The 14780-nt window shown below is 36.5% G+C and overlaps 1 protein-coding gene across 1 annotated transcript in view; it reads right to left on the bottom strand.

Moving 5' to 3' along the window:
* The window catches only part of DMD (dystrophin), a 2326146-nt gene that overhangs the window by 1198089 nt on the left and 1113277 nt on the right, over positions 1 to 14780 (bottom strand). Inside the window, exon 44 of the mRNA XM_036270045.1 lies at positions 1097 to 1244. Coding sequence (XP_036125938.1) covers positions 1097 to 1244 — 148 coding nt within the window. The remainder of the gene's footprint in view (positions 1 to 1096; positions 1245 to 14780) is intronic.

Genomic DNA, 14780 nt, shown 5'->3' with positions numbered 1-14780 from the left:
ATTGGGAAGCCCATAAATTTCTTCTACCTTCAATGCCTGTGCTGATGTGGATATAAGTCTGATTGATGTATACATAATTACACAAGATTTTTAAATTATTCATTTTCTATATTTACATAGTTTGCATATACATTAGTGTTTAAATGCTCACTTTCTTAATATCAAAATGCATGTTTGCTATGCAAAAATATTTGAGAATGGAGAATTGTAAAGTTGAGTATGATACTGCTTTTATGAATCCAGCATTTTGAAATGTCAGAACTATTTAATAAATTGCCTTTCTTCTTTGCTTTCATCTGTCTTGATCAGCATTTTCTGGCATTCAAAATTGGGCACAATTCAAGGCTACTTGAATGAACACTGCTACATGAACAATTAGAGTTTAAAAAGTTGCAAAAATACTTAAGACTTGGTATAATAAACACAATATTTCTTATACCTAAACTGTATATTTTATAACCGAACTCATAATCTCCACAATCCAATTTCTCTGTATCTGCATACTCAAAAGACAAAGCAAGTTGAAATTAAACGGTACAGCGGTTATAATCCATATGTTGCCTTTCCATTAACATAAACCATAAAAAAAGTCAATAAGTACCTCCAATTAACTCTGCATTGTTTTGGCCTCTGGACTATCTCAGAAGGCATTTTGTCAATAGAATATATGGAAATATTGCTACATCACCACAAATTGTCCTTGGGAAACAGAACTGTAATTTTATCATGATGGATATTTCTAGCAACTATACCACAACTTCTTCTTCTGGACAGGATCCAACAGAAAACAAAAACATGCAGTGCCCTAAAGCCACAGGACACCCTGACTGAAGATGCTTCCCTGCATCACAGATTCAATTATGCATTCATCAGATAAACCAGTTTTATCTAAGCTAACTCTCATCTTATCCATAAAAATCCACAGCACAGTATTCCAACATCATCATTACAGTGATGTTCTACTATGTGTAGACAACAAAAGTCAGGAGTCATAAATCTCCATCATCCTTCAGAACCTGAACTTAAAGAAGTTAAGTAGTTGTGGTACTGTGGTGAAGATAAAGATGGTTTGCAAAGAGAGATCTCAAAATCGTACCTTCAGATACCATTTGTATTTGGCATGTTCCCAATTCTCAGGCATCTGTGTCTTTTTGAGAAACTGTTCAGCTTCTGTTAGCCATTGATTGAATACCTTCATATCATAATGAAACCGTCTCCATTTTTCAACAGATCTGTCAAATCGCCTAGAGGTGAAAAATATGAATCAAGAAAAAGAAGTGGATTATATAAAACAAATTATATGAACATAGTATATATGTTTAATTACATCAACAAGAGTAATATTAAATAGAAAAAAATGAATGAAAATAAAAGGCTGGGTTTTTTTTTTGTTTTTTTGTTTGTTTGTTTTTTTATTGTTGACACTATTACAGATGTCCTCCATCTTACCCTTCTTTGCCCCTCTACACCTAAACCCCAGCCCCACCCTCCACTGGCCTTCACCACAATGTTGTCTGTGTCCATGGGCTATGCATATATGTTCTTTGGCTAATCTTTTCATATTATTTTATCCAGTCTCCCCTACCCCCCTTCCCCTCTGACATGTGTCAGTCTGTTCCATGTATCCATGCCTCTGGCTGTATTTTGTTCATCTGTTTATTTTATTTCTCCCTTTAAAATTTAATATATTTCTTGATTGAAACAAAGATATAGACAACTATTATGGAGTATTAACATTTTCTTCCATGTGAGTATATATTTTTTAATTTTAGGGATTAAAAATATATTACCATCTAATAAATTAAGTATTTTGAAGCTATTCAGTTTCAAATGGATTGAAATCAAATGATCTCATAAAGTCTATGAATTTCAATATTACTCTTTAGTCAAAAGACTCTATTCATTAACATCCTCAGGCATCCATGATGATGGGTGCAACTTATATAATCAACTAGCCAATTAACTGATAAACTAATGTAAAACAGGGGATGAGTGCTGTCTCTGGCTATCCTTATTGTTTTATTGTATTCACTAACATTTTCAATTGGAATGCTGAAGGAAATTATATGATATGAGTCAGGCTTTACATTTATCTTAAGATAGTTGCACGTAAAAATCACCTGGGGTGCTAAAAATAAATAACAATAAAACACTGATTCCAGGGCCTACTCTAGATCAGTTAAATCAGTATCTTTGGAGGTTGGGATACTGATATTGGTATTCTTCTTTTTAAAAAATATGTTTTTATTGATTTCAGAGAGAGGAAGAGAGAGAGAAACAAAACATCAATTGGCTGCCTCCTGCACACCCTGAAAGCCCGCAATCTGGACATGAGCCCTGGCTAGGAATCAAACTGCTGACCTCTTGGTGTATGGGTCGACGCTCAATCCACTGAGCCACACTGGCTAAGCTGATATTGGTATTTTTGAATGGCTGCCATCAACAAATCATCAAACAACAAGTGTTGGTGAGGGTGTGGAGAAAAGGGGACTCTAGTACACTGCTGGTAGGAATGCAGACTAGACTGGTACAGCCACTATGGAAAACAATATGGTGTTTCCTCAAAACATTAAAAATGGAACTGCTATTTGACACAGTGATTCCACTTCTAGGAATATATCCTAAAAAGCCTGTAACACCAATCAGGAAGAATATATATACCCCTATCTTCATAGTAGAACTATTTACAATCACTAAAATCTGGAAACAGCCCAAGTGTCCATCAATAGATGAGTGGATAAAAAAGCTGTGGTACACATACACAGTGGAATACTATGCAGCTGTAAGAAATAAAGATCTCTTATCCTTTGAGACGACATGGCATGGAGGTTCCTGGAGAGTATTTTGCTAAGCGAAATAAGCCAATCAGAGAAAGACGAATACCACATGATCTCACTTATTTGTGGGATATAATGAACAAGTTGAAGAACAAAATAGACCCAGATACATAGAAGTAATGTACAGACTGACAACCCTCATAAGAGGGGTTGTGGGAAGGGAAGAGACAGACCACAGAACTTATATGCATGTATGCATAACTGATGGACATAGACAACAATGCTGGGGGAGGGGGCGGGATCAGGAGGAGGGCGTTGATGGGGGAAAAAGGAGAAACAACTAACAAAAATTAATAAAAATTGCAAAAAAATTAAAAATTAAAGCACCTAGGTAATTCTAACATATAATCAAGATGAAAAAATACTCTACAAAGTAGGTTTTAAAATCTTATGGAGCTTATGATCCACTGGATCTCCAGGGGCCTGTCTAAACAAATATTTGCTAGCACTAAACCAAAAGCCATTCTGGCTGTGGGGCTGCCTCAGAGTACAGTAGTCTGTCAAAGTCCTCTGAGTGTTACTCTGGAGATTCAATGGGTCATAGCTTTAAATATCTTCTCAGTTCTCTACATCCATTTAGGAACTTTCAATAATTTTAGAACAAGTAATGCCACAGTTCCCTATGGTTTTACTGGGAAGGGAAGGGAATTCACATTTATTAAACAGTTACTATGCGTCAGGCACTGGGCTCTGCTTTTACGTATCTGATTTCACTGGCTCCTACAACACCTCCTGCAACGTAACAATTATTATTCTTGTTTCCCCTGGAGAAAAATAAGAAGGTTAGTAACTTGCCAAAAGGTAGGTATAAATGGCAGAGAGGGGATTCTAACTCAGATCTCTATAGTTTCAGTGGTGTCTTTCGCCACCTCAATGGTCTTTGCTGGGATTTCCATTTCTCAAGATGAGTTCTTATCAAACCCGTTAAGCAATTCAGTGACAGACTTGTAGGTTTATTTTCTTATTTTTCTTTATTATCTTTCAAATATTTAATTATGCATCTATATGTACATTGTATTATATCAGGCATTGCATTTAAATTACTAACTATATTTCTTACTTTAAAAGTATTTAAAACAAAACAAAAAATATTTAAAACATACAGTATATTGGAAGCATAAAAAAGGCAGCCAATGGTAACGAAAAGAAGTAGTCTCTAATCACACATAACTGAAAAATAAGAATTCTTCCTTTACTAATCAATTTCATTTTAGAGCTGGTCAAATATCATGTGACCATCAGCCACAACGTGATCTTAGAAATATATTACATATTCAATAATAATTTTGTTTTGATATATATTCAGTGGTATCTAATACACAATATATGATTTACAAATACATCTTTTTTTTTAAAATCCTCACCCACGGATATTTTTCCATTGATCTTTTTTTCCAGATAGTGTGAGAGGGAGGGAGGGAGAGACAGAAACATAGATGTGAAAGAGACACATCAATTGGTTGCCTCCTGCACAACCCCAACTAGGGTCGGGGATCGGATCAAACCCACAACTCTTTGGTCCGCAATGCTCTAAGGGCTGAGCCAAACCGGCCAGGGCTACAAATACATTTTAAGAATATATTCCCTATCACCGTGGCTGGTTTGGCTCAGCGGTTAGAGTGTCAGCCCACAAACCAATGAGTCACTGGTTCGATTGTGGTTGAGGGCACATACCTCGGTTGCGGTTGCGGTTCCTCCCAGGCCCCCTGATCCAGGTCCTGAGGGAGGCAGCCAGTTGTTTACCTCTCTCTCTCTCTCTCTCTCTCTCTCTCCCTTCCCTGTCTCTCCCTTCCTCCTTCCCACTCTATCTGAAGATAAATGGAAAAATATCCTCGGGTGAGGATAAAAAAAAAATGTATTCCCTTTTAAAAAAGGGTACATTGTGTATGTATCACAGGCACTTGTAACACTGGACCCAAAGAGTTGCTAAATGAGAATCTGAAAAACAATAATGCATAGTTGGCATTGTCCCATCTCAGTGAGACTATGGCTGATTTTAATTTTCATTATATATTTTTCTATGCTGTCAAGATTTCCACAAGGTACATTTAATACTCTGATATTTAGGAAAATATGGTTAATTTAAACAGAATTTTAAAAAGCAGTCTCACATGCTAAAACATACCACCTCCCACTCTGTTCTGGCTACCATAGTTTGAGAAACAGGCAGAAGCTAATCAGAGCACAGAGAAATTGTCATTTGGTCACAATTTACCATTCCAACTTTGTAGCAGTCCCCTTCTTACTTTGCTTTTCCCCCTACCCAGTCACTAGAATTATTCTTATTGTCAACCCTTGCAGCTACTGGGAGGTGATTGTTTCTCCAACATATGTGCTATAAATACCCACTCTCTTAATTCCAGCTTGCTGCGCAGACATGTCCCTCCCCAACCTACCACCCTGGCAATTATCATTTTCCTCCAGATTCACAAAGCTTCCTCCTGCCCCAGCCCCTCTTCCTCTTCACAGATTATCTTTCCTCTTAATTCCCCAAGAAAAGAAGTGCATAGGGGTCCATACAACTGATCATGGTACCCATAGCTCTGCAAGATGGAGCTGGAGGGAGGAAGAGATGGGAAACAGGCTGAGGGCCTGGGATTTGCTATTTACATACTTGTTCCAGGCCCACAAAAATGACAGGATGGAGCCCTGGCCGGTTTGGCTCAGCAGTTAGAGCTTCAGCCCACAGACCGGGAAGTCCCGGGTTTGGTTCCCGCTAAGGGCACATACTTCGGTTGTAGTTTGTCCCTGACCCTGGTTGGTGTCGTGTGGGTGGTAGCCAGTTGATGTGTCTTTCTCGCATCTATGTTTCTCTCTCTCACTTCCTCCTTCTGTCCCTCGCACTGTATCTGAAGATAAATGCAAAAAAAAAAAAAAAAAAAAAAGTGTCCTCTGGTGAGGATAAAAAAAAAAAAAAAAAAAAAAAAAACATGACGGGGTGGAATGGGTAACCACAAAGCACTGCCTGGTTTCCCCCATGCCCTGTTACTGTATCCTCGGGACTTGGTGACTTTGCACCTTACTCCCATATTCCTGAAAGGCCCACTTTCCTTTTGCTCCCTTTCCCCTATTCCTGCGATCCAAACCTCTGCATACTCAACAGCTTGATCTGAACTCCTTACACTGTCACTTTGGCTATATCTAAATAGAGAGTATTCAGTATAGCCTGCAACTGTAAAACTTGGAAAACTGGAAGGCTGATCAAATGTTATTATTAAATTAATGTTAAAATGACTACCTCTAGTCAAACAAAATATTAAAGAATAAAAGCGCACATTTTTGCACATAAGGGTATTTAATATGAGCAATAATATTTTAAACTCTATGTCAAGCATTACATAAAACTTTAAAATACACTTTGCAGCATTTAATATGTGTTAACAGCAAAGCCTAAGTCGATTCATAAATTTACTATGTACCATTTCATTTTTTTTTATCATGATAACTTATAAACTGAAACTCTTTCCCACCAATGTTACATTTGTAAATTTAATATCTAATCAGTCACTCAGATCCCTAGAATCCTCACAGCATTAATTGGAGAAAAAGTAGAACCAACTAAAAACACATAGACATTAAAAATAACATTCTGGGGAATAAATACAAGTTTTAACCTCTATATTATTTCTCAGAAAACAGAGTCGTTGCCTTCTTTCCCTGGCAATAAGAAGAAATGTAAACCCAACTAAATAAAGGACTGAAAATATCAGTATAAACATATGGGTAATAAATCAAGTGATTTTAAAATTTTGCAAATATTAAAACTCTCATTCACTATGCAAGCAGTATTTAAAATTACTCTGCTGCTCTGTTTATGTGTAGCATAACTTATTTCCTGCTGTTCTAAATCAAGTTAGTCAGATTATTCTCGAGCATAAATTACATTTAGGGAGTAATTTGGGTACTTTGGGACATACTTTAACACTTTCAGGCCATTAAGGTGGTGCTGAATTCCATAAAATAGATTTAAATAAATAACACCCTGGTAGCCTTTAGACACATCCATTGTGGCTTTGTACTTAGGTCTGCTAACTCAGCACTGGGCTGCTGGTTATTTTCCTCCCACATATTTCATCTTGGACGTGGTAAGTGGGAGGGATCTTACCTAAAGTCTCTGTAGGTAAACGAAAGTTAAATTAGTTTTGTCTGAAACCATAGCCCTTTGCTCCCCTCCCCACCCACTCCCTGGTCCCGCTTCTGCAGGAACAAAATTCTTTTGTAAAACCTAAGGATACTAGCAGGTGCGAAGTATTTTCTACAGAATCTGACTCACCGTGAGGAGCTCGCCCATGGCTCTGATGCTTCTCTCCTACACCTTTTACGTCTTACTCATAAGACGTTGCCCCCGATTGTCTTTGCTCTCATGCCTAATGTATATACTGAGCCCAGATCCACATATGGATAATTTGACTCCAAGCCAGCTGTCCAACAGTCCATGGCCACCACTCCCTGGACACAGGCTTGTACCTGAACCCATGACCCTGCCTCCTCTGGCAGGCAGAGCACAGAAGCCAGACTGCCTAGGTTGGAATCCTGGCTCCATCAATTGCTGTGTGGCCTTGGGTAAGTAAGTGACTTCTCTGAAAAGTGATTATAAAAGTAGTACCTACCTCCTTAGGTTATTTGTGAGGGTTACATGAATGAATATGTCTAAATTTCTTAGAACAGTATTTGGCAGTATTCAACAAATAGGAGTAGCAGTTTTTATTATTATTACTCTGCCTCTATTTGGCTTAGGTTTTCAAATGCAAATCATGTCATTAATATAGAATCCAAGTCATGCCAGTGTCTCTCTGGACTCTGCCAGTCATTTAAGAAATGATTTTATCTTTAATTTCAGGATTTAAAGTAATTAAATAGAAAATGTCATTAGCCTGCTTACAGAAGCTGAATCACTACTTCAGCATAAAATCCATAGTTGCCCATGACTAAACTCTGATTATGTTATATACATATTTCTTTTTAAATACCTTTTTTGTTAAACACACACATATATAGAACAATGTATACATTGTGACCACAACTCAAACCAGCAAATTAAAAATAATAATAATTCCAGCAGTGAGAAATACCTCTTAAACCCCCTCCCAATGAGTAGTCCCTCCTGCCCAAACCCCACATATCCTCTCTCCTAACTTTCTTGGTAAGCATTCCCTTAGAGCTCTGTAACATAAATATGAATTCCTAACACTACAGTTTGGTTGCTGTATGTTTTTGAACTTTTTTTATTTTTATTTTATTTTTTATTTATTTTTTATCCCCACCCAAGGACACTTTTGCATTTATCTTCAGATAGAGCAGGAGGGAGAGAGTGAGGAAGAGAGAGAGAGAAACATCTATGTAAGAGAGACACATTGAGTGGTTGCCACCCACACGACCCCAACCGGGGCCAGGGACAAACTGCAACTGAGGTACATGCCCTTAGCAGGAACCAAACCTGGGACTCTCTGGTCCACGGGCTGATGCTCTAACCGCTGAGCCAGACCAGCCAGGGCTGTTTTTGAACATTTTTTATAAATGGAACCATAGAATATGTATTATTTTGCTCAATATTATAGTTTTAAGATTAGTCCATAGTGTTTGTTGCTTATTCATTATTGCTGTACAGTATTCCACTGTGATATATATATATATATATATATATATATATATATATATATACACACACATTTACATATAATAAATGTTTAGTTTGTTTTAGTTTGAAGCTATTATAAGGTTGCTATAAACATTCCTGTACCTGCCTTCTGGAATATGTGCACAAGCACTTCTGTAGAGTATACACCTAGGAGTGAAACTGGTGGGCCATAGGTCATGCACATCTTTAATACTGCTAAACAGGGCCAAATGGTCTGCACTTCTAGCAGGAGTAATATATGAAAGTTTATACTCATATTTACAATTTACAGTCCAAGCAGCCCATGTGAGAATTCCAATGGCTCCAAATTCTCAGCACTACTTGGTATTGGGGGATGTGTACATTTTTACCATTCTGTTTGGTATATAGTGACATCTTATTTTAGTTTTTTTTTCTCTTTATTGATTTTAGAGAGAGAGAAAGGTAGAGGGAGAGGGAGAAACATTGATGAGAGGCAACATCGATTGGCTGCCTCCTGTATGCCCCCACTGGGGATCGGGCCCACAACCTGGGCATGTGTCCTGACTGGGAATCAAATCAGCAACCTCTTGGTGCATGGGTCGATGTTCAACTGCTGAGCCCCACCGGCTGGGCTCATATTTTAGTTTTAATTTGCAATTCCCTAACTACTAATGGGGCTGGCAAACTCTATGTTTATTGGCCATTTCTTATTTTGTAAAGATGACAAGTCTTAGACAGTGTTATTGTGAAACATAAAACATATTTGTTATTTACTACAAAGTGATCATTCAGTAAATACCATCCAGATCAAGATATAAAACATTGTGAGCAGTCAATGAGCCTTCCTTGTGCCCCTTCTCACTTTTTAAGAACTTCTCCCAGTTTTCAATGAGATGATCTGTTCTTTATCCAACATTAATTAACATGCTCTCCTACACACTGTTATAAGCTTTATTAATTTTGTTTTTCCCATTTAAATGTGTTAATTCTTGCCCGGCCAGTGTGGCTCAGTGGTTGAGCATCGACCCATGCACCAAGAGGTTACTGGTTTGATTCCCAATCAGGGCACATGCCCAGGTTGTGGGCCCGATCCCCAGTGGGGGGCATGCAGGAGGCGGCCAATGAAGAAAAACATAATTAATGTGTAATTCTCCTGGATTTTATTTTTGTATACAGTATAGAAAATGATGTGTGTGTGTGTGTGTGTATTTTGTTTTTCTAAGCGAGATACCTATTTTAGTTTTTAAGGTAAGATATGCATACAAAACCAAATAATGGGTGTACAGTGGGAATATAAAATTGTGTAGTAAAAAGTGAGTCTCTGTCCCACTTCACACACCCCTCAACTCCGTCAGTTATACTCTCATTGTAAATTTTTTTTTTTTTCATTTGAAATATTTATACAGTGAGGCAAAGAAATAAACAAATACAGTGGTACACAGGGATACCTTTCTCATTCAGTTTTATTGTTTTCAATATATCCTTGCTAGTGCTTTTACAACTGTGGATTGACATTTTATCTTCTGACACTCTGTTTATTCATCCTTAATCCTCTCTAGGTTGTGAGTCTGATTCTCAGGCTTCAAACCAGTTGGAGTGGTACTTTGATCTTAAGTTTCTCACAGTGGTTATAATAATGAGTTGAGGAAATCATTTTCATGTCTTTATTCCCTCCTTTCACTGCTGAATTTCTACACATTTGGTTTCCCTTGTTTCTCATAATAACTTTTCATTTATTGCTGCATGAACAAACAGAAAAGATTGACTTTATTTGAACCAGATTACCAACATCAACACTTAATGTAATCTCTTTCCAATCGCAGGGGACTCTTTTGCCACACTTAAAAGGATACAGGGATATTTTTCAATGGGTGGGGGGTGGCGAGTTCGCCTATGTACCTCCTGGATTTCCTGTCTGTATATTTTCCTATACTATCACACTCACTCTTAAAGGTTCAAATGATATCTACAGCAGGGGTTGGCAAACGTTATCAAGTTCCTGAGAATAAAGATTTGAGGTTTTGTTGGCTGCCCTCTAACCCAATGTCTACACTGCCATCCCTTCTTTTTTATTCCAACACAACGTTCACATAGCCCTCATGTATAATTTACACTATAAAAGACATTGACTGTCTCAGCATTTCCACAACAATCCAAAGGAAATGTTAAAATTCTTTAGGTTTCTAAAGTGTTGTTGTTTTCTAATTTTGTATGTCTGGATGGGATCTAAAATGGGTATTGTAATAGTCCCTCTTTTCTACAAGGAGGCAGATCTGTGGAAGAGGAGGTTACACTAGGAAAGGCTCATTCATAGCTTAAGTCATCTTAAATAAATGATGGTTTTTTGAACTATGAGTATACACAAATACATACACACTCAAATATACAGGTGAAGGCAAAAGTAGGTTCACAGTAGTAATACAAATAAATAATACAATAATTAATAAATAATAGAATAAACTCTGTGTTTCGTTCACTCACAACTGTTGATCTACTTTTACCCATCCCTGTTTACGTGTTATATGTACAAAAATTTATACACACAAAGATGTGTATATGGGTTTACATGTATATATGCATGTGTGTGTTTATACAAACACACACACACACACACACACACTCACACAAATCAAGCATATGATTCTGGCTTAGGAAGAGACACTATAAACATCACTGAGATAAATTTCTAAGTACTCACATAGGTAGAGATCCATATTTTCACCTACTCTTGACATCTGATTATTTAAGTAGCTAATTATAAAAAGAAAAACAAAAGTGCCTCTGATATGTCTAATATCTCTGATATTCCACAAATCTCTTTTTGTCCTTCTCTTTTCTATAAATCTTTGCCACAGTCCAAAGTCCCAGCAGACCAATGGCTGTGTAAAGGGTGCAATATTTGACAGTTCTGTCATGTTGGAAAAATATTCAGGGTATGCTATTCCTGTACTGCTTTTTGGGAAAAAAAAAAAAAAAAAAACAATGTAGGTTATGCTAATATTAACCTAAAAATTATGCAATTTCAATGTCTTGATTTGGTACAATTAGCACCCTGTAAAAATACCCGAAATAGCAAAAATAGTTTGCTATTAGTGAGCTGTAATGTTACCTTTAATAGTAGGATCTTTTGGACAAATTAACTACACAAACTGATTCAGCGGTCTAAATTAAATAATTGGAGTTTCTTAAAAAGATTAATGTAGCATTCTGAGGACTTAGTATATTCATGGATATCCTTTACAAAATATGAGCATTTTATTTAGTCCTAATTTATATATCTTCCAGCATATAGTCCAAATGAAGATAATACAGTGTTTGACATCATAGCCCCTAAATCTTATCTTTAATTTGTTGGCTCGAGGGGATATTTTAAATAAAGATTTCTTTCTCTTCATTCAAACACAAACATATATAATTGATATAGAACTTTGACCTATAAATAGCAGCAAAAGCAAAACACCATAGGTATGTGCTAACACTCAACTGTGTACTTAATATTCGACACAATATTAATATTCCAACAACACCTTAGGGTAGGTACTATAATTATATTAATTTTTCAGATGAGAAAACTGAGACTTTGGGGGGCTAAGTAACTTGTACATTTCTAAGCAAGAATGCAAGGCAACACTATACTTGAGTAAGGCTAGTTTATAGTATCTATGGTTTTATTTTTAGTGTCATTCAAATCAGTAAACACCGTATTTATTATCTCATGGAAGACAAAAAAATCATACTTGTACAACATACCATCCTCTTGGACAAAAAGCATGTTGTTATTGTTCAGTTCAACTCCTATATATCTAAGCATCATAAATCTTATATTAAAAAGGACAGGATTAATACATGACCTAGCATCCTTTTTAAGCCTCATCTTCGCAAAATAACATTCTTCTTTATAGCCATTTCAGGATAAGTATACCACACATTGAAATCCAGTGGAATTTATCTTGTTTTTCCAGGAACATCCTTGACAGTTCCTCATTTTATTGTTTTCTTCACATTATTTCTTGTCTTAAAATGTTATTTCTTCTAGATTTCCTGTGCAGATATAACTTCCTCCTTGAGAAGCTTTCTGATGCTCCCAACTAGAAGTTATCCATCCTCTCTTTGAACTTCTCTAACATTCCTTTTGTCCTGCTTTAAAGAATTTATCCCATTCTCATTTATGTTGGTGTTATTACACCCACACTACAGTAAATGATCTCTAAGGCTAGAAACTGTTGAATCGCCATTTTTATCTTCTATAACGTACTCATAAATACTCTTGAACTTAATTTTTGCAGACTATAAATTAACTTAAGTTTAATACATACAATTGGTATCCATTTTGAATTAGTATACCTTTTAATAGGAAAATGTTATGTAGATTAGAATTCCCAAACTATGATCTTTAAAAATGAAGACATACTTTTTAATTTAAAGCAGGTCATAAACAAGGAGGTTGTACAGCATATGAAATTTGAAGGCAGGCAAACATGGGCTTGAAATGCTGCTCTATTGCTAAATAGTGCTTTGAAATTTCAGCATTTTTTTTATCCTCACCCGAGGACATTTTTCCATTTTTTGTTCAGATAGAGTAGGAGGGGAGAGAGGGAGTGAGAGGGAGAGAGAAACATCGACGTGAAAAAAATACATCCAGTGGCTGCCACCCACACAACCCAACCAGGGCCGGGGACAAACTGCAACAGTGGTACATGCCCTTAGAGGGAACCGAACCTGGGTCTCTCTGGACCACAGTCAGCAAGTTATTTAATTTGCTGATTTCAGAATTCTCATTTGTGAAGTAGGCATAAAATGGTCAAGTTAAGCACACAGTATGTACTCAAGCAACATTGGCAGTAACAATAATCATAATATCCAGATCTATCTATCTATCTATCTATCTATCTATCTATCTATCTATCTTCACACACAAAAGTACAGTGGTGTCTGCAGGTAGACCTAGTATTCTTATCTTTTAAAATTCATACATTTCACTGTGTAAAAAATGATATTCCTGCTATTGTAAATGAGAAAAACAAAACTACTACAGCAAGTGGAGTAATATATCTTTCCTTGTTTCCTTCTGAATGATGGAGAGACAATGCACTTGATCTGGTTACAAGAAATTTAACTCTGATTTTTTCAGCTAAAGGATAATGAGAAGGGAAAAGACATTTTATTTAAAAATGGAGGGTGAATAGATTTTGATCTTGAGGGCAAGTAAGATATTTCGGTGTAGCTATCTTCTCAAAGTCTTATTAAAACACAAATTACAAGTATGCACAGCAAGATTGAAAACTAGAAAAGTATAACATTTTGCTTATTAGTTTGCCAAAAATTTTCATTTCTTCCATAGACTGCTGCAGCAATTCAGAGTCACCACTTGAGATCAGCTTCTACAAGTGTCTGTCCTTTATACGGGGATTCATTTCTTCTGACCGTGATTAAAAGTAAAGATTAAGATCACTGTGTATCTCAGAATACATTTGCTACGAGAGCACACTAATACAAATACAAAAAAAATTGAAACAATTAACTTTTCTCTTAGCTTTATTCTATGTGGGCAATTCTATTTTCTCTCTTACACAGTTTCACTGGGACCATTACCTTTTACTAGACTGCTTTTTCTATTAAAGTAGTTATAATTAACAAGAGCCCACACACATATAACAGTTATCATCTACCATAAAAATGAGCATATACAAGCTATTATTTCTTCTAATATTTACTACATTTTATTTTGTTTTATTTTTAGAATGAATCTCAAAGGTGCCAGATTTTATTTTATTTTTAATGGTGACTTTTATAATTGTCAATTAATTCTAAAATGATTTCCAAAGAAAGAAAAACTATTCCCATTTTGCTATTATAAGCTGGTCTTGGAACATGCAGAAATAATATTATAGAAAAAGAACAAATTTAGAAGCACCAAATGAAATTAATGGAGAATTAGTGATGACATTCCACCAGAGTAACATTTCAGTTAGAAATAGCAAGGAGCCCTGGCCGGTTTGGCTCAGTGGTTAGAGTGTCGGCCTGAGGTCCAGAGAGAGCCAGGTTCGGTTCCTGCTAAGGGCACGTACCTCGGTTGCAGTTTGTCCCTGGCCTTGGTTGGGTTGTGCAGGTGGCAACCACTCGATGTATCCCTTTTACGTCAATCTCTCTCTCTCTCTCTCTCTCTCTCTCTCTCTCTCTCTCTCTCTCTCTCTTTCTTCTCCCTCCCTCCCTCCCTCCCACTCTATCTGAACAAAAAACGGAAAAAAATGTCCTCGGGTGAGGATTAAAAAAAAAGAAGAAGAAAGAAAGAAATAGCAAGGAGAAAATATCTAGGCCATCAGAGGTTGTAAGTAGTAAAGAAA

Source organism: Molossus molossus, unplaced genomic scaffold (assembly GCF_014108415.1).
Source record: "Molossus molossus isolate mMolMol1 unplaced genomic scaffold, mMolMol1.p scaffold_m16_p_2, whole genome shotgun sequence".
NCBI lineage: Eukaryota > Metazoa > Chordata > Mammalia > Chiroptera > Molossidae > Molossus > Molossus molossus.
This window is presented reverse-complemented; position numbering and strand designations above follow the sequence as displayed.